The following is a 25,008-nucleotide window of genomic DNA, read 5'->3' on the forward strand; positions in this document are numbered from 1 at the left end:
AAACAAACACTTTTCCTCACGGAATATTTAAAAGTTTAATAACATGCACTGTCAATCCCAGATGCTTTGTTTTCACAAAGAAAATAGCACTTTTTATTATTCGATATTTGAAGGAGAGCCACCGGGAGGAACTTTGATTCTCTCCGTGAAATGGCAAGTGAAGAGAAAACTTAAAAAATGGACACTTGGAATTATTGCAACTACAATTAAACATTGCCTATTTCTTTTCTATGATTGCGATTGACGAAATGACTAGTTCGAATTGAATTAGTCCAACCCAATGACGATTTCTTGAAGAAATGGGAGGTGTGGATTTCTGGGATCATCCCTACTACAAAATTGTGAAGACATTGACCACTGTCGTAGGCATATGGCCCTGTCAATCAATGAAGGAGATCATCATGTGTCGTTTTGGACTATTTGTCATTATGGTCGTTCAAGTTGGGCCACAGGTATTTAATATTAATAACGTTTGTTTTTCCGCTCTTAGAATGATTTCTAATACATTGCAGATAATGGCTTTTTGGAAATATCGAAATGACATGGAGATTATTTTGGATACCATCACACCTTTCATCATAGATGTACTACTTACCGTGAAATTGGTAAATGTTTGCTGCCACTTCAAAAAAGTGAGTGATTTTTTTTGTTAGTGTGAAGAATTGTGGACATCGATTCGATTTTCAGTTGAGTTATCTCTTGGAACAAATCAGAGAACACTGGACTATTTTTTCTCGGAATAATGGACTTTATATGCTTCATTATCACAGCAATTTTGGAAGAATACTTTCGATGGTGTATCTAGGTGAGTTACTTTTTTCAATGATTATATTCATTTTATAACTGGGAAAATCTCGTGGATTGAATGAGGAAGTGTCGAGAAATATTTTCTGGTCGGTAGGGATCTCTTCAGTTTTCATGAATATTTTTTTACACTTTTCCAACAAAATATGCAATTTGAAAAAAAATGAAATTTAATCATTACGTTTTATGATAACTAATTTTAATTTTATTTAGCGGGAGTATACTTCGGTGGAGTAAGTTACTCAACTGAACCGGTGCAGCGCATGATGCTCTATCGTCTCCTGAACTCCAACATTACGGTACCGAAGAGATTCTCGATGTCAATGGATTTTGGTCCGATTAATCTGGACATCTGGTATTATCCACTCTTGTTGGGTTCTGGATTTTGCATTTTTGTGATTTTGACGGTCATCGGTTCCTGTGATTTACTACTATTCATGTATGCGGAGCATGCTTGCGGATTGCTCAATGGATTGGGGTGATGTATACCATGATGAATAACGTCACGTGCATATGTATTTGAAGTAATTCCTCCTTTTACAGTTATGCAATTGAACATCTGCCGCCTTACGATGCGGCTGAGAAGTTTGATTACAGTTTCGTGTACATGCGGAGGTGTGCGGTAATCCACCGTCGCGCAATAGAGTATGTAATTGCCATCCGGTGATATTTTTTGATCTTCACGTTAATCAAATTCGTATGAATAGTTTCGCAGAACACGTCAGAGATATTTTCCTTTGGTCATTCTTCGGTGTTATAGGATTAAATATGATGGTGATAAGTATAACTGCAGTGCAGGTGAGAACATGGCTGGAATTGCCTTAGGTATTATGATAGCCATTCTAACAGACACTCAGATGAAGAGGAGTGCCAAGCTGTGACGATAGGGTCAAGTTCGGCACAACCTTATTGGTTTACCGAACCTTGGTATACCAAGCTTGCGCCATACGTAGTATACCCATGGATATAATTTGATAAATGCAAGCTTGTTAATAGCAAACGTATGCCTGAAATCCAAGGTTGAACCAACCATGGTCCAAGCTGAGTATGTTAAACTTGGAATTAGGGCTTCCAACCAAGCTTGGCTGAATATTGGTATCCAGCGTAAATCTAAGTTGGGAGGTCCTGATCAATTTTTAACTTGGGAAAAATACGGACAATACGAGGTAGGAATTAATTCATTGAACAGCGTAAGTCACGAAATTAGCGGTGCGAAATGAGTAGCGAGGCCTTCAATGAGTTTGTAAGCCGTAAGGAGGGCCCAACTGTTGTGCGCGCACACTATCGCAAAATAGTCAGGGTATTCAATGAGCCTATTTCAGGGTATTCAATGAGCCTATTTTCGCCGGAGAGTTGAGCACGAGTAGAGGTGAATTAACTTGTCGGTAAAAAAGTAGCGATGAGTTAGTCTCGGTGGAAATGAGACAGGAGTTGGGTATTATTTTCCTTGTACAGTAGGACTCCTATAATTTCGACCCGACGGGGGAACTAATTCCGAAAAGTCGAAAACAGTTGGCTGAGCTCTCATTGGCCAAGCGCGCCTAGTGGGGGAGTCAGAGAAAGAACGCATTATATTGCTCTCTGTTTTCGCCGTCGGGCAACAGTCAGTACATAACCTGAAAGTATGTTTTTCCGAATGATTGAGGTTGGGGAAACACTTGAGAGCAGAGGGCTATGCGCCCGGGAGATGATGGAACCATTCCGTAAACGGAAGGAGTAGCGACTGAAAGCAAGAGAGTGGGGACGCAGTGCTCCGCCCGTCGAAAATAGCCGGCTCGAAATTACAGGTGCCGTACTGTAAAAGGAAATCCATCGAATTCCTTTGAGTTTATGAGCCTAGTTACGCCGGAGAGTTGGATACGAGTAGAGTTGAAGTAACTCGTCGGTAGAAACACAACGATGAGTTAGTCTCAGTGGAAGCGAGACAGGAGTTGGCTATTATTTCTCATGTAAAAGAAAATATATCGAACTCCTTTGAGTTTATGTTTACGCTAACAACACTTCAAGTTCATACGGTGTAAATACGCTCAATGATTTAAGAGGTAACAGAATGTTTCTAATTTTCCAAATTGTTGAACAAATTTCCTGCCGAAAGTTATCGATATTTTTACAAATCAAAGCATATTAATCTCCAGGAGGCGATGATGAAGATCAAAGTGCTATGGGTTCAAAAAATATTGATAAGTTTGAGCAGGAAATTTGTTTGAAAATTTCGAGGAAACGGTGGCCTTCTGTTAACACTTAAGGTATATTCCAAGACAATAGCACCCAAAAGTTCGTCCCTACGGATTCCAAGAAGTCCACACCGGATTTTTTTTACTGTGTACAGCTACACTGAGAAAAAAATTTTCTAATATCTGAAACATATTTTCTTGAGACAAATAAATTTTCTTCAATTGCTTAATTCTCTCAGGCATCTCAACCTACATGACCTGAGAAAGGCCTCATGCTTTAAAATGTTCTTGTACTCAAGTCTGATTTTATCGCAAATAAACTTACTTAAATCGCGTAGAAGGATCGTCAATCTGCTACTCTTTATTGTTTTCATGATTTTTTCATTATGCACTTCCAATATTGCAATATATAAAATGTTCATGACGTAACGCGGAACGATAGTGATGAATGAAAATTTATTCGAGTTCCATGAAGTGCACACATTCTGAAATTTAAGCCATTGAAAATAATTTACTTCTCTCAAGAAAATATGTTTCAGATATTAGAAATTTTTTTTCTCCGTGTGGGTAGTACAGGTAGTTAGCATTTATTTCAATAGCTGGGAACTATCATAAACATTATCTATGAATAACATGAGGACAATCTTGAGAAAAACGTGTTTTCTATAGATATATCTTAACAGAAATACGCTGAAATCTAGTGGTTATGAAGTTAGATTAGTAATCATAGCGTTCCGGCTTCGAGACTCATCTTTTTAATTGATGATTGTATCAGGGATTAGTAATTGAGCAACTACTCACCATGAAAATGATGCAATAAATGTTAATGACTCATTTTTCCTCATCATTTTTACCGCAATTAAGTAGCGACGGACCATAAGCTATGGCATTTGGTTCAAATTTGAATTATCAGTGTCTTTCTATCTAGTGATAACCAAATGATAAAGCTTGGATTGACCTAACTTCAACGAGGGACCAAGGTTGAATAATTAGGGATTAACCATGGTTGGTCCAAGCTTGGACCAAGCTTGATCCAATGATCATTTCTCACCTGGGCACTAGACTAGACTCTGAACAACTATAAACGTGAATCTAGTCGAAAGTCTAATCCAGAAGTATAGTCTTGGTTCTAATTTAGTTGTAAGTAGGGGAAAATAGACCAGGAATAAGCAATAAAAAAAATACCCGTGATTCGGGCTATTTTCTGCCGTGATCTTTTTGCTCGTACATTCTCTTCTAGTCTAGTATCCAGTCTAATATAATCCGGAGTTTAGTTATGGAACTTCCGTCCAGACTGGCGATGAAAAATAAGGATGGAAGATTAATATTCTCAGATCACTTTACCTCTGAATCAAACAAATCTAGGTGGTGATTAATCTGAAAGCTGTGGAGAAAGTCCTCAAATACACGGTATTTGTATTCATGCAAATGGTGCATCTATTCGTTGAATGTTTGGCAGCTCAACGAGTGATGGACGCCAGTTTGAACCTCAAAGAGAGTCTGTAAGTTTAATGCAGGAGCAATAAAGCCATAGAACGCTTCAAGTTGACTTAGATCTTATCTGAGTTTTTGAGGAATTTCACCGAATCTAAGGGAGATACCGAAATCCTTGTAAATATTTTGTTTGAAATACAGTTGAATATCTATCAGTTGCTCGGTCAAATGAACGTGAAGACTAGTAGCTCATCAGCATTTGTATAATCAACGTGTTGCTAAAAGTACATCACCCAGAGTAGTGGTCTCTTACTGTGTAGGAGCCTTAGCAATTCAACGGGTGTACGTAGTACATCAACCTATTCAGTTTTGAGGCAGTCATCAAATAGTATGCCCGAGCCTTGGAAAACGTATCACCGTCCCCCACGTGTAAGATTGTCTTTCGAGCCGAAGGCGAGGGTGAAAGAAAAGGGCGAGAGGCAAACAGTTAAAGAGAGTCTTATTCGCTAGTCTTTAATCGGGTTTTTACTATTGAAATAACAATAAAATTGCTCTTGTTTTTAATAACCCATTTCCTTTAATTCGCTTTAATCGAAAACTGCGCCCACGTCATTCGACAACTGGGATAGGTTGGTTTTGGACATTCGAAATCTGGGTTCGGGGCACTATATTTTACTTTCGCGAATATTCATCTAATTCCTAAGTTTTTCAATCAAAATCAAGTGTCTTTCTATCAGAAAAACATCCGAATTGACTTCTAAAAGTTAATATTTCACATTTGACGGGAAGAGATAGGGATAATCCGATATTAATGGGTGGGCACCTCTTAATCATTCGAAAACTGGTGCTCCCACGGTACAACCAACCCAGTATAAATGGAATTGAAACGAGTGGCTAAAACCCGCCCTAACAGATTGATTGATGCCTATTCGATGACGGCTCAACAGGAGATCGACTTGTTCACTCGGTCGATGGCCGCTCGATCGTTGCTTAATTACTAGTAGAGGGTTAGTCGATCGATGATCGATTATTGGTCGATTGCTGATCGAACCAATAATTGGTCATGAACCCTGATCGACTAGCCGTCGACTGCGTGAACAACTCGAACCCCCTATCGAGTGATTCGTCAGAGCACGAATTAATTGTGATTTTAGTTAGATGTGTTCATTTAATTTTGCTAGCATACGCTCAGTAAAAACGCCCAAATCTTTTTTGTAGCACTCAATTTGCTCTACAAAATAGGTTATGACAAAAATATTACTATCTCCCTTACATTCCGAGATATTCATGGAAAACTGGCTAATAGTCAAAATCGAACTAAACCATTTCACCGCTTCGCTACTAGGGATGAGCGATGTTCTTAAAAACATCGATATTGTGAATCGATTTTTCTGGAAAACCACCGATTACACGCTCCAACAAAATTGGGCCATGTTTTCTGTCAGAAATGAAATTTATACTGTAGATAGATTTTTTCACTTTGAATTTATATGTGCTTTTGTAAAATTTCGATAGCACGTCAGGGTTCGGAGAAAAAAATATTAAAGTTGTGAAAAGTAGGAAAACGGGCATATTAGAAAAAAAGAAAAGTCAACTAATTTTGTACTCAATAGGATGGAAAAAGATACAGGAAGTTGAAGAAAGATTTGTTTATCCGAGGGAATAAATCTCTGGGGAATCCATGATCTAATTGAGCTGGAAATAAATCATGAAATTGCGAAATTTTCAGTATTTTCGTGCAACGAGGAGAACCGGTAAGAAGTTGGTTACATGTTTTTCGAATCCCGTCGAATTTAATTCTGTAGATACGTGGTTGACCTAGGTTTTCTTCAAAGCTTTCATAATGAGCCCTGAAAAAGATTTTTCATTAAATTCCTTCGTCCTAGATATAACTGAGCTTTAGGAGAGAGAATTATCAGACTTTTATGGAATTGGCTGTTGTCGGAGGCCATTGGCAGCAATTCAATTCACATTATTGCAGGTATTTTCTCTGATTAAACACGTATTGAGTGTATTGAGTGTCTCAGTGTTCATAGAGGTATAAAATTTGTAGAAACTTGAGGGTGAGATGATGCTTTCACTGTGTACTGTGTGGATTGAGATTATATACAGTCACCCCTCATCTGTCGAGTGTACAGGACTAATAAACAACCCAACAGTACCCTAAAATGTATCTCCGTCATACAACCTTAATATGTAGCAAAATAAAATATAAGGAGAAAACTCAATACGTGTTTAATCAGGGACAATACCTGCAATTATGTGAATTAAATTGCTGCCGATGGCCTCCGACAACAGTGAATTCCATAAAAGTCTGATAATTTTTTGTTAAAAATGTAGATTACCTACTCTGCGTTCTCTCTTACGGACATGAGTGGTACATGCCACAAGCGCTGTCCGGTGCGAGAGCGCGTTCACACTATAATATACTTCACTTGTATACTGACCGTTGAACGGTGTGTTTCGTGAATAAAGACTTTGATTATTCTAATATACGTAATAATTTATTCCACGTTCTTCCGCCTCATGATCCTTCAAGTTATAGGCCCGAGCTGTGTAAAACATAATTACGCTTCCACTGCGCGTGTTTGTTGAAATAGAAATAAATTAAAACTGAATTGAAACGAGAGAGAAAAAGCCGCGTGGGTGCTGAATGCATATCTGACTGGTGAGAAAAGAAAAGGACAATCGCTGAATCTGGTGGAGATCAATCAGATGAAAAAATGGAGAGAATGGAAGAATCAAGTAAGTAATTACTTTGATAAATAAGTGTAAAGTGCATCGGTTAAGCATGGCGAGTTGGCGGGCAGAACATGGGAACGCCATGAGGTAATATGGCGGACAAAATAATATAATAGCGTCAGTCCAACGAGATTCAGAGGAGACGCAGTGTGTGCATGCGCAGCATTGGGATGGGGATGGAGAGGATAGGCTGCAGTCGCACCTTGCTCGAGCAAACATATGAATGAAGAGAAATAAAAAAAAAGTGCGTTAGAGTTCCTCGTACCTGTTTCAGTGTGCGTGCGCATCACCATGCATACCGGTAAATTAACATTCGGGGAATACTAGTGCACAATGATTTGTATTCGCTGAATGAGAATGGATCGATCGAATGAAAATAAAATTTAAATTAATAAGAGGTGAGAGTGTAAGAGAACTGAAACATTTGTTTGATTGAATGATTACAGTTGAACAGGCGCTGTTAGATTTATGGGATTATCTGACAAAAACATTCAAATTGAATGAAATACACAGGGGAGAACAAGTCCCCCCGGTCATTCAGGGAGAAACCTTATTGATAATACCAGAGAGAGGTTTTGGTTACAAAACTGGTGATCTAAATTGATATGATGAATTAAATTAAATGCATGCATGCGGACGGAAGTGCACGTGTGATTGTACGGCGGCATACGACACACATATAAAAGACACTCCGTTCCAAATATTGAATCAAATACTAGTCATAAAAATCCATATTTACAATTATGGTCACTCTGAAAAGCCGGTCAGCAATTGTGTACTTGCGTTCGCTATTACAAGACCTGACTGTCTAGGATAGGCATGGGGAAAATCTTCTGTTCGGATTTTTAACATGCCTGTTCATCCTGAGACCAGCCATACTTGTTGTTCGGTCAACTGGTCTTGGAATAGAGTTCTCGGCAAATAATTGAAATATCTAATAAATTAAATTTCTCCCACACAGAAAAGAGAATGATGGATGATGCATAGTGGAACGGTCTTACAGAATGGAGTGAAGACAAGATTATTAATGATCTACCACTGTTCATGCCGAGAGACAAGCCAGAGGAGAGTCGATTTTTCCCTCTTATTAATGCTGGTGAGATGAAGGTTTCAGAGAATGGTGAGGAAAGTGAGGTGAGAGAACTAAATGGCGAGAATGTTGGGGAGAAGGCAAGCGGACAGACAGAAACCAATAAGACTTCTGATGCATTAATTGAGACTATGAACAAAGGTAAATCAAACAAACCTCTAATTATAAATGAGGTTCCAGGTTACTTTAATATTAAAGTTGTTCCACAAGAGAGTAAAACCCCAAAGATTGTAGTTACCAAAGACAACACAAATGAAATTTCAGTATCAGAAAGACTGGAGGCCCAGGAGAGTAAGTTGAGTGAGCTTCTTACAGCAGTGCACGGTTTCTGTGCCGCTTCGAGTAAGTCGACAGAACAGATTGTTGAGTTGTTGAAATTAACTAGAAAGGAACAACGCGCAAGGAATGATATGAAAGACTGGATGGAAAAAATGCAGGAGAATTATCAGATACAACTGACAAATGTGGCCAGGGCTGTTCAAACTCTTGATCAGATTTGTGAGGATAATATTCACAGGAGAGATGAGGTGAGTAATTCTGATCAAGAAGAAGATGAGAAAGATACATCAGGAGCTGCAGAAAAACTAAAAAGTAAAGTCAAAGAATCAAAAGAAGAAAAAATTGAAAGACAGGAAAGTCAAATACAGAAAATAGCTAAAAATGTCACAGTCATTAAAATTTGAAATAGTTAAAGGGGCAAACGTGAGAAGAGAATACATGTTGGATCACAAGATGACATTTGAATTTTTCTATGATTACGTTACCTCAGAACTGAGATCGAAGTAATTGCTTCACATAATTGACGAGAAAATTCAAATAGTAGTAGAAGAGAAAACACTAGAGGAACAGAAATTCAAAGTTCGTGGCATCTTGATAAATCATCTCAATAGATATTATCATTCAAAAGTAATTGAAATAAAAGATCCAGTTACACTTTTGCAAAAATTGAGAGAAATCAAAGCTGTGAAACAAACATAACATCATCTCCAGTTGGAAAACTTTTAAATAACATGGAATACATTCCTGGTAAAATGATAGCAGTAGAGTTTATTGAACAGTTTGAAGATACAATTAAAGATTATGAGAATGCCCCCGGTGCTATTCCGTTATCAGATATTGAGAAAAGAGATACATTTTATAATACTGTTAAAGTATCAGTACCATCCATTCAGCCTCTAGAGTTTCATAATCAATCGTCAAATAGTGAGGGTATTTCATATGAGGGTTTGAAAATGTTGGTGATACAGGATGAGGCAGCAAAGAATCAGATGGGTGCTGATAAAAAGAAAGAGATGAGAGCAGCAAACCTTGCTACGCCAAATATTCCAAGGTGCTGTGAGTGTCAGACATTTGGACACTATGGGAACGAATGTCCAAACCCTGGACAGGGCATCAGGTCCTACAAGTGCAATGAGTTGGGAAACCACATTGCAAAATTTCGTCCTCGTCGAAAGAATGATCGGTCGGGTTATTCAAAAGGTAATTCAGGATACAATAATAAATTTGGTAACCAATCTCGAGGTTCAGGGGGGAATAGATATAGGCGAGGTTTGAAGAGGAGAGGTAATGATGAGAATAGTCATGGTGGGAAAAGAGTAAGACTCGATAGTCATAGAGAAAGAGGAGGACACAGTTCTCAGTATCATTATAACAAAAATAATTCAAACGGAAATAAGCAAAATTAGACTAATCAGTCCAATCAGAAGAATTCGGATAAGCCAAATGATGGGAACAGTTCAAACAAAGGTAAGTCAGATCCAAATGGAATGATGAATATACAGAATAATTTGATGGAAATAAAGTATAATTTATCTGGAATCGAAGCAATAACTACCGAAACTCAAGAATTAAACCGAAACAAATATATTGTAGAGTTTCTAGCCGATTCAGGTGCAACAGAGCCACTCTAAAATTATATTTAAAACATTAGGCTAGAAAAATCAAAGCGTGATAAAGTGTGCTAATAAAAATCAGTCAGTGAACTTGAGAACGGAGGGAGTGGGGAGTATTGAGATCTAGTTGGTAAATGGGAGGACTGTAGAAATTGATACAGTGATTTTTGCTGAAGCACTTAAAGCAAATTTGCTGTCCTTACGAAGGTTTGCAGAAATGGGACTTGTTACTTACCTTGACAACGAAAAAATAGATATATTTGATCCAAAATCAAACGAGTCGTTGATCTCAGGCGTGTACAAACAACTATATTGGATAATAGATTTAGAAATAAACAAATTTAATTCTAGAGATGATCGTTCAGTCAGGTATACTAATAGGCGAGTAATAGCGAATTTAGCGAGTGGTGAGTCTGAGGTGAGAAAATATTATACACGAAGCGCAACAGCGAAGTTACAAGAGAATTCTAAAGATGAGAAAGGTGATGAAGAACCAGGTGAGAAGACAGAGATGAGGGTAGAGAAAGAGAAAGGTGAGATAGGTGGCGAGAGAATAGATCAAGGTGAGAAAACAGTCAAGAGAAAAATTCCATATGAACAATCAAATTTTGATTTTACCTTATGGGATCGGAAAATACATAATATTGAAGAATCACCATATGAAAACATAACAGATGAAGTAACTCCCTTTCAAAAAGTGAATAAGATGTTCACTCAGAATTATAAAGCGATGCTGTGGCATGTGAGATTTGGACACGCATCGTTAGCTTATCTTAAAGCATTGCAATCAAAATTCCCCAATAATAAAGAATTAAATAATATAGTATTTGATGAGTCAATTGCAAATTGTGAGGTGTGTTTAGTATCAAAGTTTAATAGATTGCCATTCCCAACGACGCGCAGGCGAGCAACACAATCGTTACAAATTATACACTCCGATGTAATGGGTCCAATTTCTTCATGTTCATATCACAAGAATTATCGATTCATAGTAGTATTTATAGATGATTATTTGCATTTCGCGATGGCATATTCCATGAAAAGAAAGAATAAAACCGGTGTATGTTTAGAAATGTTTGTAAAAAGTGCACGTAATCTACTGGGTTAAGATGCGCAGGTGTGTTATCTTCGATCTGATTAGGGAATTTAGAGCAGAATTTACAGGCGGATACACGATAGAAGTATTGAATAAACTAGGCGCGGAGTTACAACTAGCGTGTCCTGATACTCCAGAACATAATGGAGTATCGGAACGCTTTAATCAGACGATTCAAAAGAAAATTAGATCATATATGTACGATTCTAAATTGCCGGAGAGTTTGTGGGATTTAGCGTTATCAGCAGATGTGTATGCATACAATCGCACTCCTCATAAGTCGAACGATATGGTAACACCTTTGGAGAGATTTGCCCTGTATCACAGTTTTAACATTAATCAAATAAAAAGATTTGAAAGTGTAGCATTCATGAAAATTCAGAGAAAGACGGGTCCTAAATTTCGAGCTGCAGCCATGCGTGTTATTCATGTTGGATATACAGATATACACCTTCAGGATATTCAGGATACACCTTCTTGAGACCGATAGATGGGAAATATTACGAGAGTAGACACGTCAGGTTTAACAAAAAATGTTTTATGGAGATATGTATAAAAAGACTAATACCAAAGATTTTCCGAAGGTAGGTGAGATTTTTTATCACAATTCAGAGTGAAGATAAAAATTCGTGGCTATCAGCCATTAAAAACGAGTTGAATTCTATGGTGAAAAATCAGGTGTGTAAAATTGTAAATAGACCGTTTATTATTTATTCTAAATGGGTTTTGAAGCGAAAAATTGAGACTGATGGGAAGGTGAGATTTATTGCGACATTAGTTATTCGAGGATTCACAGATAAAAATGTATATGAGTTGTGGAAAACGTATGCTCCAGTATCTAGACTACCTCTAGTTAGGGTAGTGCTAGCAATAATAAATAAATATGATTTAGAAGTTTGTCAAATGGATGTGAAAACAGCGTTTTTGAATGGTGAGATGGATGAGGAGATTTTTATGGAGATACCAGATGGAACATCACATACTGATAAAGGAATGAGAGATAAGGTGTGTAAGTTGGAGAGAGCATTTTACGGACTTTGAATAAGTCCCAAACGGTGGAACATTAAATTTACTGAAGTCGCATTGAGTATGGGATTGAAGAATTCAGACTGAGAACCATGTTTGTTCACTTGGCGTGATGGAGAGAAATTTTTAATTTTACTACTTTATGTAGATGATATTTTGTTGACGAGTAGTGATAAAATCAAATTAGAAGAAGTTGAAACAAAGTTAAGGTTGGAATTTGAAATGACGATTTTAGGTGAGCCGAAGGAATTTTTAAGTATTACTATTTGGCGAGATAGAGAGAATAGAGTTATGAGTTTGAGTTAAGAGAAATATATTAAAAAGATACTTCTGAAATTCGGTTTTGATAGATCACACCCCCAAAGAACACCAATGAACACTACACAAGTTACGAATCAAGAGAGAAAGGCGAAGGAAGAGAATAGCGATGATGGTGTGTTGAAACGAACAGAAACTCGAGAGAGCACTTCATACAGAGAAGCAGTAGGTAGCCTTCTGTATCTGGCTGGTGCCACAAGACCAGATCTCGTATGCAGTAAATGTTTTGAGTAGGCACCAGGTGCATCCAACTAGTGATGATTGGATGATGGTGAAGAGAGTATTTAGATATTTGAGAGGGACAACCTTCTTAGGTTTGAAATGTACAGGTGAGTTAGATGATATACAAAATTACTCAGACGCTGGTTTCGCGGATTGTAAGAATTCATTAACTACCTGTGGGTTTTTGATTAAATGATTTGGAGACACTATAGTCTGGTGTACTGATAAACAAATACATGTGGTTCTGTCCACCTGTCAGGCTGAGTATGTAGCGACGAGCGAGGCGAGTCAGGAGATGCTTTCGATTCATAATTCCTCAAGACTGATTCTGATTGAACCCCCATTTCCGATGGTTTTATGGTGTGATAATAGAGCTACAATAGTTAATGCTGAGACTAGTGGAGGAAATAAGTTGAGACACGTTATCGAAACCAAAGTTCATCACTCGTGGGTTAGAATAGTTCCCACATCAAAAACTCCCAAGACTTCGTGAACAAACTGTCTCACATTCAAACTAGTCCAGGAGATCTTTTGGTTAGCTTTGATCTGGAGTCCCTGTTCACGAATGTACCCATTTCCGACACTCTTAACATTATCAAAAAATGCCAAAAAATCCCACCCAAACTCCTCCCTCTGGTTGAACACTGCCTGACTTCCACTTATTTCCAATTTGAAAGGGGGTTCTATGAACAAACAATCGGAGCAGCAATCGGTTCACCCATTTCTCCCATCATAGCAAACATTTTTATGGAAGATTTCGANCTGGAGTCCCTGTTCACGAATGTACCCATTTCCGACACTCTTAACATTATCAAAAAATGCCAAAAAATCCCACCCAAACTCCTCCCTCTGGTTGAACACTGCCTGACTTCCACTTATTTCCAATTTGAAAGGGGGTTCTATGAACAAACAATCGGAGCAGCAATCGGTTCACCCATTTCTCCCATCATAGCAAACATTTTTATGGAAGATTTCGAAAACAAAGTTCTTAAATCAGCTCCTCTTAAACCCTCTATTTGGTTCAGGTATGTCGACGACACTTTCGTCCTCTGGAAACATGGAGCAGACACGTTGCCTCAGTTCCTGAATTTTATCAACTCACAACATCCGAGCATAAAATTCACTATGGAGATTGAGGAACAGAAGTCTCTTCCCTTCCTAGATGTCCTAGTGCATCGTAATGAGGACGGAAGTCTTGGTCACCAACTCTATCGAAAGCCTACAAATACAGACAGATTCCTCCATGCCTTTTCACACCATCACCCTTCTCAAAAGAACTCGGTGATAAGCTCTCTTATGTACCGAGCTCTCACTATTTCCCAGCCTGAATACCTGGAAGCCGAAGTTCGACACCTGGATAAAGCATTGAATAACAATGGATACCAGAGCAAACAAGTTCACCGTGTTTTGCACAGGCTGAAAAACAAGAACTCATCTGAGGGCGAACCTGCTGATAAAGTAGAACATCAGAAAACGGCTATTCTCCCGTATCTTCAAAGTACGACCGATCGCATTAGCAAGGTACTACAGAAGCATGACATCAGGAAAATTTTCAAACCACCAACGAAAATTGGACAAATGCTCCCCAGTACTATGGATCGGAGACCACCACTCAGTCTCCCAGGGGTGTACAAAATCCCTTGCTCTTGTGGAAAAGTGTACATTGGTGAAACCGGGAGGAGGATCAGTACACGGATCAAAGAACATCAGCGGTATACAAAAAATGGCCATATCTCGCAATCTGCACTGGCTGAACATTGGATGGACACTGGACACTCTATCCAATATGACAAGACAGAAATGCTTGCCAGCTCACAAGAATATTTCGCCAGAAAACATCGTGAAGGTCTCGAGATCCAAAAACATCCGAACAATCTCAATAGGGATCGAGGATACCAAACCAATCCAATTTGGCACACCGTCCTCCCGGTTTTTTAATTGACCAGCTGATCAATTAAAAACATCTTGATTGGCTGGGATACCCCCCACCACTCTACCTACCCCCCTCCAGGGGTCAGGGGGTATATGTATAGACTTCGTTACAACGGGGAGCTTCAGTATCGGAGCAACCTAGCCCTGATGATGCAGACTAAAATGTTTGCGAAACGTCGGCAAATAGCTGAATCTAGACGCGGCTTCCATCCGGAAGCCATCATAATAAATAATAATATTGGCCGCGAAAGTCTCAAAACTCAAGTTAGCAGATGTATTCACAAAACCTTTGTCATTTGAATTACACAAACGACTGACAGATAAGATTATGAATGTAAATCTGTAATTACTAATTTTTATTTGTTCTGGTTGATTTAGGAAAGTGAATGACCTGAGGAAAAGAGTGGTGAGCAAAGGATACATGACGAAATACTGATACAAGACGAGACAATGGAAACTTAACATTAAAATAATATTGAATCTGTTATTGAGAGTTGATATGTTAAGCTTATGTAATTAAGAAACACTGACATATTTAGTTTGTAAGAGTTGAAAAAGTTGCCATAGTGAGTTTATAAAAGTATTACAAAGGCAATGCAACTAGTATTATAAAGGTGAAATCAAAAGAGGATTTAAAGGTCAGACTCGACGGAGAGATTGGACTGAGAAGAGAAAACTCCGAAATAGTCGAGAGGGAGTGTTGAAAATGTAGATCGCCTACTCTGCGTTCTCTCTTACCGCCATGAGTGTACATGCCACAGGCGCTGTCCGGCGCGAGAGCGCGTTCACACTATAATATACTTCACTTGTACACTGACCGTTGAACGGTGTGTTTCGTGAATAAAGACTTTGATTATTCTAATATACATAATTTATTCCACGTTCTTCCGCCTCATAATCCTTCATTTTTTCTCCCAAAGCTCAGTCATCTCTAGGACGAAGGAATTCAATGAAAAATGTTTTTCAGGACTCATTATGAAAGCTTTGAAGAAAACCCAGGTTAACCAGGTATCTACAGAATTGAATTGAGCGGGGTTAAAAAAACATGTAACCAACTTCCGACCAGTTCCCTTCGTTGCACGAAAATACTGAAAATTTTGCAATTTCATGATTTATTTCCAGCTGAATTAGATTATAGATTCCCTGGAGATTAATTCTCTCGGATAAACAAATCTTTCTTCAACTTCCTGTATTTTTTTCCATCCTATTGAGTACAAAATTAGTCGACTTGTATTTTTTTCTAATATGCCCATTTTGCTACTTTTCACAACTTTAACTTTTTTTTTCTCCGAAACCGGACGTGCTAGCGAAATTTTACCAAAACAAATAAATTCAGGGTGAAAAAATTTATCTACACTATGAATTTTATTTCTGGCAGAAAGCATGGCCCATTTTTGTTGGACCGTGTTATTAAACAAATCGATGTTTTTCTTATTGCACCGAAAAAAAAAAATTTTAGAAACAATGTTTTTAAATCTCGTTTTTATTGAAAAGATATATTTAAAAAGTACTGCTGGAAAGTTAGATTTAGAAGCCGGAACCAGGGTTGTTGATTAATTGATAAATATGTATTGAATATTTTTCGTGGTTAGCTGCAATAATTGTTGATTGTTATATATATATTATTATCAAGAATGACTGTAGGCGATAGACTCACCGAAAAAAAAACAATAAACGATTGGATTTGGATTTGGATTATTTTTTTCCACTTTACTATTTATAATGTCTCATTTGAAAAAATACGGCCAAATATCTCCTAAGGCGGGCAAGTAACAAAAAAATATTCGATACAGAAATTGTAGGGTTTCGAGGGAGACATTCGATGCATTCATTATTTTGAGCTTTCAAGCTCATGCTTGCCAGCTGCAAGCACAAAGCCCTTCTTTTAAATGGCAACCGCATTTTTTACCCTAATGAAACTTGTTCATCTTGATGAGTTGTTTTCAGATACCTCGTCATTCATGTAATTTCCTCAAATTCTACTCAAAAAATGCCACAAAAACGAGTTCTGTGGTTAGATTGAAGATTAAAACATCCTTGGCGCACCTTGGTGTAATTGTTCCGTTGATCTCTTTACCAACAGGAGTTATCAAATGTAAACAATGAACAAAAAATTTTCCTACTACTTCGAGGATTCTTTTATTCTATTCAGTACTCTATCTCATTTCACTCGAGTTGTAAGAGATTACCTGAACAGTACCTTCCCGAATCGTTGGATTGGTTGGGGTGGTTACATTTTGTGGCCTCCACGATTACCGGATCTTACGCGCCTCGACTTCTACCTGCACTGAAAAAAAAAATTTCTAAGAAATAGAAATTCTATGTTTGATCCAAATCGTTCATCGATTGAATAATCGCAAAAGAAAATGCTATTGTAAGTCACTAATATCGATTTAATTGTAATGTTTTCGATTGAAAAAGAATGAGATCAGTTATCTAAACTTTTTTTTGTTACTATCTACTTTTCAGTACATACAAATCAGTGTCTGTATTATCAGATATCTTCTTCGAATAAAGCATGTAATTATCCAATTTATCGGCGTCACGATATCCCGCAAAAGAATATCTGTTCGATTGAAAGCAGAATTCATAGATGCAATAAAATATTCATTTCGTCTATGAGGAACATATTGTTGGATACTCATTGACGCGAAACTTTCGCGGTGAGCAGTTTCTTGTTTACAACAAATGCAATTCTTCATCATTTGAACTGATTATTTTTCCATTGCAATTGTGAAAAAAAAATGATTTGCGCCAAATCCGAAGCGTTTGAACTAAACCAAAATGGAATTGTATGAAATCGATTTTGTCGCAAAAACATGTATTTTCAAAATTCGATAGAATAAACAAAATATACTATACTATAACAAAATCGATTTCATACAATCCAATTTTGGTTTAGTTCAAATCAATATTTGTGTTTTACAATAGCATTTTCTCTTGCGACTATTCAATCGATGAACGATTTGGATCAATCATAGAATTTGTATTTCTAAGAAATTTTTTTTCTCAGTGTGTGAGGCTTCATCAAAGATGTTGTTTACAGTGTGGACTTTACACAAACCGACCGACCACTCCAGTGGATTTACAGAGACGTATCAGGGAGGCTGTTGCACGCATTACTCCACAAATTGTTCGAAGCATTGTTGAGAATTTCCGCCATCGAATTGAGTTCTGCCTGCAAGTTAACGGTGGAAACATTGATCATTTCCGGTAAACGCTCATGAACTTCCACACATGTTGGCCCTATTTTTTTCTTTTTTTTAGTCCAAGAGATGCGAAGCAGACTTTACATCTACGTGATGTATCCTAGGTCATACTAAAAAAGTCTGAATCTTCAATTTGACCACAAAACTCGTTTTTGAGGCATTTTTCAAGTAAAATTAGAGGAGATTACAGGAATGACGAGGTATCTGAAAACAACTCATCAAGATGAACAAGTTTCATTCGGGTGAAAAATGCGGTTGATATTTTAAAAACAGCACTTTGTGCTTACAGCTTACAAGCATGAGCTTGAAAGGTCAAAATAATAAATGCATCGAATGACCCCCTCGAAACCCTACAATTTTTGTATTCAACATTTTTTGTTACTCGCCCGCCTTAGGAGATATTTGGCCGCATTTTTTTCAAATGGGACACCCTGTATACTGTAGAAAATAATTATTTGTGATTGCGGATACATTAATATTTTTTTCATTCTCAATCAATCATCATATTATTCGATAATTTTCCTCCCGCTCATCAAAAAGCAAAATACGAACTTTCCTTTGTAGGCGTGTTAAAAAATCGCATGTGCACCTCGTCAAGACTTTCCGCCCTTGATGCAGAATATACTAGTTTTCGATTAATCGACAAACATCGCCCATCCCTATTCGCTGCTGAATTCAATCTCTCATAGTCATGAAGGATATTATAAATTTCCTTGAGAATATGTAGGACAAATGCCAAATGGTATACTGCTTCAAAGAAAACGCAAAGACTGATCCCTCTGATGCTCATAAGAAGCCAAACTCCAGTTGTTTTAACTGCTGGGAAAATTATTGTTATGAATATGGACACATATGCTCTGGTAAGATTGCACGTGTTTTCTCTTCTAAAAAAAAATCACTTTCTTCTGTGTAACTTTTGGTTGTGCTGTCACAGGTTCTGAAGACTGCAGCATCATATTTCACGGTGTTTTTGCCTATGCAATGAAACGAGGCAGTGCTTGTTCTGCGAGTACTTATATAATAAAATAGAAAATATTATAATGTTTTATTGTCTTTCTACTTATTTCTTTTCAAACATGGGTGATTCTCTCAAATTTCCTTCAGTTGTCGTTGCGGCAATAAAATAACATCAAGTATATCCGATTACTGATTAAATGAATCGAGGGTAGAGTAGTTTTTTGGGTAACATTATGGTTATACCTTCTCATAAACTTCGATTTTTTCAACTTATAAATGATTTTCTTTTTTTTTTAATTTACACTGATCAATTTATCGCCGAAGTGTAGAGGTGCAATTAATTTTTACAATTAATTTTTTATTTTTTTTTGTAAATTTGATTTAATTCAATTTTTTAATTAATTTATTATGTTTCCTTTTTTGTATTGTCATATTATTTTTATTTTTTTTGAGATTCTACACCAGCAACGTTCTCGTCGTGAATCCTCGGTTACGCTAAGAGCTGGTGAGGTTTGTTAAGGAATTTATGGCGTGTTTCGAGGGGCTCGAAAAAAAGTCAACGATTTAATGATTTTTTTTTACATTCTTTGATTTTTTTTTAACACCTCTGCAAAATTTCAGATAGCCTAGGAGAATATGCGAATTACAGGAATTTTTATAAAAAATACCGTTTAACATGGGCTCTTATGGGAAATTGGAAAAAAAAATCATTAGCATAGAAAAAAAGTCCACATTTTCTTGAAACTTCGCACACGGGCGGAGATTTTGGTGAGGAAATTGAAAAAAAATAATTGAAGGGGCCTAGGAGAATAGTTTAAATGAAATCATGAAAAAACCATAGGAATGTGCGCGCGCAGCTTGAAATCGCGACAACGATGGAGCACAAGTACTCATGTGGAGGGGGGGGGGGAAGCGGGAAATACGAATGCCTCTGGCGATAGAATCGTACAATTCTATTTGGAGTATTCTATTGGATTCCTTAAATTCTCTTGAATCATTTTTTTTTACCTATGTATGAATGAAAGAAATACCTGGATGATGTTATTAGCTAGAAATGAACACAATAAACTTCTTTATTCATAATGTTACAACAATGTGTACATGAAATTTCCTTGAAGAAAAAGAATTTCATGGTTTTTATGAGCACTTATTGAATCTAGTGTGACTAGTGGACTTTAGCCACAAAAGTAATTATTTTATCAATAGTTTTGGCTTGCAACTTGATATCTTTCTTTTGTATTTTGTCTCTAAAACATTCTCTTATCGCATCAGCTCCATTATCACTAGAATAAATATTTCTGAGATTCTTTATACTTATTGCAGCATCAGATAGTTTCTTTCGAATTAAGGCACTCAACCTCTTCACTGAAGTCGATATATTCTCTTTGTTCAGATCATTATTGCTCCAGGCAATGACGTGTCGATCGTACAGTTTTTCATTTTCTAATAATACAGCATTACTTATTTCCATACCCTTCAAAACTTTAGAGAGTATTGCGTTGTGTACTCCTTCAACAGAAATATTGAGTGACTTAGCCAGAACACTCAACTTGCACTGATTCGGTCTTTTCACATTCTTATTTTTTCGAATAACAGGTAAGGTATCAACGAATCCATGAATCAAATTGGAAAAATTTTCTTCGTAATTGCATTTCCTCACAGCATCATATAATCTGGGGCCATCAGAAATCAAATTATGTGCTACCAAGCAACACTTTCTATCAAAACTCTTGATCCATTCCAGAAAATCTCCCAATGCGTCTTGGAGGGGACGTGTTGACACTTGTTTTCCATGCAGAAGCAGCATCCCATTGCAATTTATCAAGCTAGTAACAGCAGTGGCCTCTGGAAAAAAATGTTGTTGTGGATTTACATAAACACTGAATTCCTTAGATCCAGATTTAGCTGCAATCTGCAGGATATCACAATTTCGTTCCAACTTACTTATAAAGGAGGATGACTCATAGCGATGGAATTTCTATTGTGTAACCTAGGTCCCAGAAAGAGACGAAATCACACCTCATAACATCCAAATAAATTCGAGTTTATGAGAGTGACTTTCTCTAATATTTTTCCCGTTAGTAATTCGTAACGATACATCGATTCAGGATATAAAATCATAAATTTAAGGTGAACAGGGTTTACTATAGTAATACCGTTTTTCGTGCCATGAAAAAACTCAACTCTTTTACTCAGGTAATGATGTCGTCCACTTTGAACGCTTCGAGTTTCAAAGAGAAGTCATTGCTTTAAGAAATCGCGCAGAAAAAATTTCTCTCTCTTTGTTCGTTTTAATACTATTTCTACTTCTATTCTTACTCGCTTCGTATTGAATAAGTCACAACTGACGCCATAGAGTCTGAAAATTCCTGTCCTTCCTCCTCACTTTGATAATCGGAAGGTGTTTCTTTCTGAAATTCTGAAAATTCTTTTTCTCGCGGAGTATTTAAAAAATTCATTGCATCACTGTCAGTCACACATATTTCTTTTCTTTCACCCCGCGAGCCAATACTTAATTCATCGATCATGCTTAGAAGAGCTGATGCCCCAACGCAGCTGCTTGTACGTGATATGCTGAGTAGAGGAAGAACTTTAGATATGGACTCTTAAGACTAGTCCTATCATAAATCCATTGTGAAACAGTCTGTTCTCCATCAATATTTTTAGATAAATTTCCGTTGAGGTAATGTTCATTTTCAATTGGATTTACTGAATTTATAAGAATTTGAAGAAATGTCGGACGCTGATGATTTTTAGAACCATCCCTATTACAAAATGATGAAAAAGGTGACGAGTTTTATGGGCCAATGGCCCTATCAATCCATGAGGGTACACCTCGCAACTGCCTTTATCACATTTTCTATTCTCAGCATGATGCTGACAGTGCAGGTACTATTGAAAAATTAATTTGTCTCCGGTCTTACAATTTTTGCTTCCGAATGGAAGCTTTGTAATCGTTCAAATTTAAGTTTTCAATTTTTCGTGTTATATCGACACGAATTTCAATTTAAATTGTTTACGTCTTATATATTATTGAAGTTATCAGCTTTTTGGGTAAATCGAGGCAATATCGAGATAGTTCTGGATTGTAGTGTTCCCTTCGTCGTAGATTTAATGCTACTGACAAAATACGTGAATAATTGTCGCCATTATAGTATGGCAAGTTATGTTTTTCCAAGCATTCATCGTTCAGTTTAAGGGTAAAATAATTGCCGGTCGTCCCCTCAATTTATAGATAGTACATCTCTTGGAGCAAATCAAATGTAATTGGACTATTCTCCCGAAAAATAATGGACTCCATATGCTCCATGATTACAGTGCCTTCGGGCAAAAATTCGTGAAGATATATATGAGTGAGTCATCTAGCCCGATAATGAACACTTTGACTTTCCATTTATATGTCACTAATCAAAAATTTCTTCAGCGGCGATATGGTTTAGTGTTGTAAGTTACGTAACGGAACCGTTACAGGAGAGATTAACTGTTCATCTTCTGTACCCTAACGTCACATTAGCAAAGAGATTTTCGATGCCCTTCGAATTCGGCCCAGTTGATGGGGACACTTGGTATTATTATCTTTGGTGTGCAACTTCATTTGGTGTATTGACGCGTTTGACAGTTATTGGTTCATGTGATCTATTAATGTTCACATTTGCTGAGCATGCAAATGGATTACTCAAGGTTACAAAATACACTATATTTTTTGTTGCAGATATGCAATTGAACATCTGCCTACGCACGAAGAGTGTGAAAGTGATGACGAATGTTATGAGTATATGAAACGCTGCGCTATGATCCATAGGCGTGCAACAGAGTATGTCATCATCTGATGATGATATCGTAGTACACCGAATTGATAATAAAATTCCAATGAACAGGTTTGCAGAAAACGTTCGAGACATGTACCTTTGGTCTTTCTTCGGAATAGTTGGGCTTAATATGACCTCAATGAGTATAACTGGTATGCAGGTATAGTAATCAGATTGTACACTGATAGAAAGAATTATTTTTATTGAGGTCTTTCTTTCTTGAAACAAGTATTATATACTTGAATGAATTTCAAATAAATAAGATCTTACGGTGAATATAAATTATTTCTTCTTGAGATACATTTACTTGAATCAAATAAAATAGCCCTTGGAGTCAAGTCACATGTATTCACCTGTTGTGTTCGGAAGATTTTTAATTAAATTATAGAAAATTATTTCTTCCATTCAATAAGAGGGTACATCCGGTTGAGAATTAGCAAATTCCAACACGTGCCGCCGTTTTGCTTACGACAAATGCTGAATTGAAAGACAAGTCAAAGTCAAGAAGCGCTTGACGACAACCAAAGCACATAGGATTCAACCGTTCCACGTAGAAACCTCTACGAAACTTTCCGTAAAAACGACAAAATCAGCAAAACGAGCCCACGGCAACAGGGCTCGCCATATTTGATTGAGTAACGTCTTAGCTGCAGAAAAGAGCACATCAACGAGATTTACTCCTCAGGCTCTATCGCGATTTGTGAATCCCAGAACGATCCGTTCAACACACGCGGTTTCCTGAGTATTTCAATATCCGAAATAGAGGCAACTACGTAAACCCTCGTAGCTAAAGTTTCAGCGCAGAACGGTTGACGAAGTGCAAAATTATTCGTTACGTTTTCGTGAATTATCAGTGCAACGACACAACAACAAAGAAAAAGCTTCAAAACAAATGAAATATAGATAAATTTTAATACTTCGAGAAACTTAACAATTTAACCAGTGAATTAACAAAGTAAACTTAAATTGTGACTTCCTTTTTTCTTGAAAACTTTAACTTTAAATAATTGTGAATTTTTAATGAACACTGAAAAACAAAGTGAAACAAACTAATTGGATAAAATCAGGAATATCGCAGTTCAGTCACTGCGGAGAACGATCCTGTGAGTGAGCAAAAAGAAAAATTATTAATTGATTAATCTGGCTAATATGAAAATCAAACTTTGAAAAAGAAAAATATCATTGAAATCGTCATAATCAAATTCAGACACGTCTGTCTCTCAAATCCGAATTGAACCGAGCATTATACAAATACATCAAATATTATAAAAATTTCCATCCATAGATTTTTTTGAATAAATCGAAAATTTCTCACAGCTTCGGATAACTCCTCATTAATTTTCATTTATCGACCTTCCGAAATCCACCTTGTAGTTTCCAGATGTGCCAAGCACTTAAGAGATATCCACAAAACAAAAATAATTATTTATTGGAGACTAGGAGAAGCTGATAAATTAATTAAATCAATTAATTCATCAGTTTATCCAAAATTCGACAGTAAATTCGTGTCAGAAGTGGGATACTCACCTTGAGAACTGCAGGTGATTTTTGGAGGAAAGAAAAATGATATGCGAGTCATAATCGTTCATTAGTTCTTTCATTCGTGAATCCATATTTGAATTAATCATATTTCACGTGGCGAAATTGTCGAACGACAATGACTGCTGAGGAAGAACTCGCAGCTTTGAGAGCTGCACACATTGCGCTTGAAGCAGAAAATCGAACTCTTCGAGAGCGAGTTCGGAATAGGCAAGACCCACCAGCCTCGAATAATAATACTACAGCGAATATAAACGTCGGCGGCAAATATCTAGATTATCTTAGAATCAAAGATCTACTTTCGACAATCCCTGAATTTTATGGGAACCCAGATGTCGAATTTGAATTTATTGAGTTCGAAACCGCTGTCAAAGCATGCAAGAATAGAGTAGGTGATAATAACTCCGATTTAATTCATGCTATCATTAACAAGGTCCAATTTCCTGCTAAAGCTCATCTCGATGGAGTGGTCCCTAATTCCGCCTCTCAGTTATTGAATATATTGGGGAACAAGTATCGGGTATGCCATCGCGAGCCTTATTATGAAAATCTAGTTTCGAACATGTGGCCAGAACATGAACGAAGAACGAAGAGGCTGATGATTTCAATCTCCGGTTACAGCGCGTACTCAAGTATGCAAAAGCATCATTGCAAGACGGGTTCCCAGATAAGTATGAGACTCTCGTTGACGTTCTTGAAGAATTCACCCTGAGAAAATTCGAAGAGGTAATTGCGGATGAATATCGTGCCGAACTAAAAAGAAA

General features: G+C 37.1%; 3 protein-coding genes across 4 annotated transcripts; 2 read left to right on the plus strand and 1 right to left on the minus strand.

Annotated features, from left to right (window-relative positions):
• Window positions 1-299: 299 nt before the first annotated feature.
• Window positions 300-18,924, plus strand: LOC107044760. Its single transcript, XM_015266787.1, has 9 exons — window positions 300-452; window positions 513-632; window positions 688-805; window positions 1,018-1,282; window positions 1,348-1,449; window positions 1,512-1,602; window positions 4,344-4,480; window positions 18,667-18,799; window positions 18,874-18,924. Exons 1-9 carry the CDS (start codon window positions 300-302, stop codon window positions 18,922-18,924), a joined length of 1,170 nt encoding a protein of 389 aa, XP_015122273.1.
• LOC107044771 lies at window positions 8,182-15,476 on the plus strand. 2 transcript variants are annotated; one of them, XM_015266799.1, is made up of 4 exons: window positions 8,182-8,385; window positions 8,509-8,771; window positions 9,492-9,723; window positions 15,109-15,476. In XM_015266799.1, exons 1-4 carry the CDS (start codon window positions 8,199-8,201, stop codon window positions 15,114-15,116), a joined length of 690 nt encoding a protein of 229 aa, XP_015122285.1. In that variant the 5' UTR covers window positions 8,182-8,198; the 3' UTR covers window positions 15,117-15,476. The 2 variants fall into 2 exon arrangements, with proteins under 2 accessions (XP_015122285.1, XP_015122284.1); XM_015266798.1 differs by lacking the exon at window positions 15,109-15,476 and having other exon boundaries at window positions 9,492-9,962.
• A 1,137-nt stretch (window positions 18,925-20,061) lies between the features above and the next one.
• On the minus strand, window positions 20,062-22,046 carry LOC107044761. Its single transcript, XM_015266788.1, has 2 exons — window positions 22,029-22,046; window positions 20,062-20,808 (listed from the first exon to the last, which is right to left on the minus strand). Exons 1-2 carry the CDS (start codon window positions 22,044-22,046, stop codon window positions 20,062-20,064), a joined length of 765 nt encoding a protein of 254 aa, XP_015122274.1.
• Between the last annotated feature and the right edge of the window lie 2,962 nt (window positions 22,047-25,008).

Source organism: Diachasma alloeum, unplaced genomic scaffold (assembly GCF_001412515.2).
Source record: "Diachasma alloeum isolate Michigan unplaced genomic scaffold, Dall2.0 Dall_scaffold_00798, whole genome shotgun sequence".
Taxonomy (NCBI): Eukaryota; Metazoa; Arthropoda; class Insecta; order Hymenoptera; family Braconidae; genus Diachasma; species Diachasma alloeum.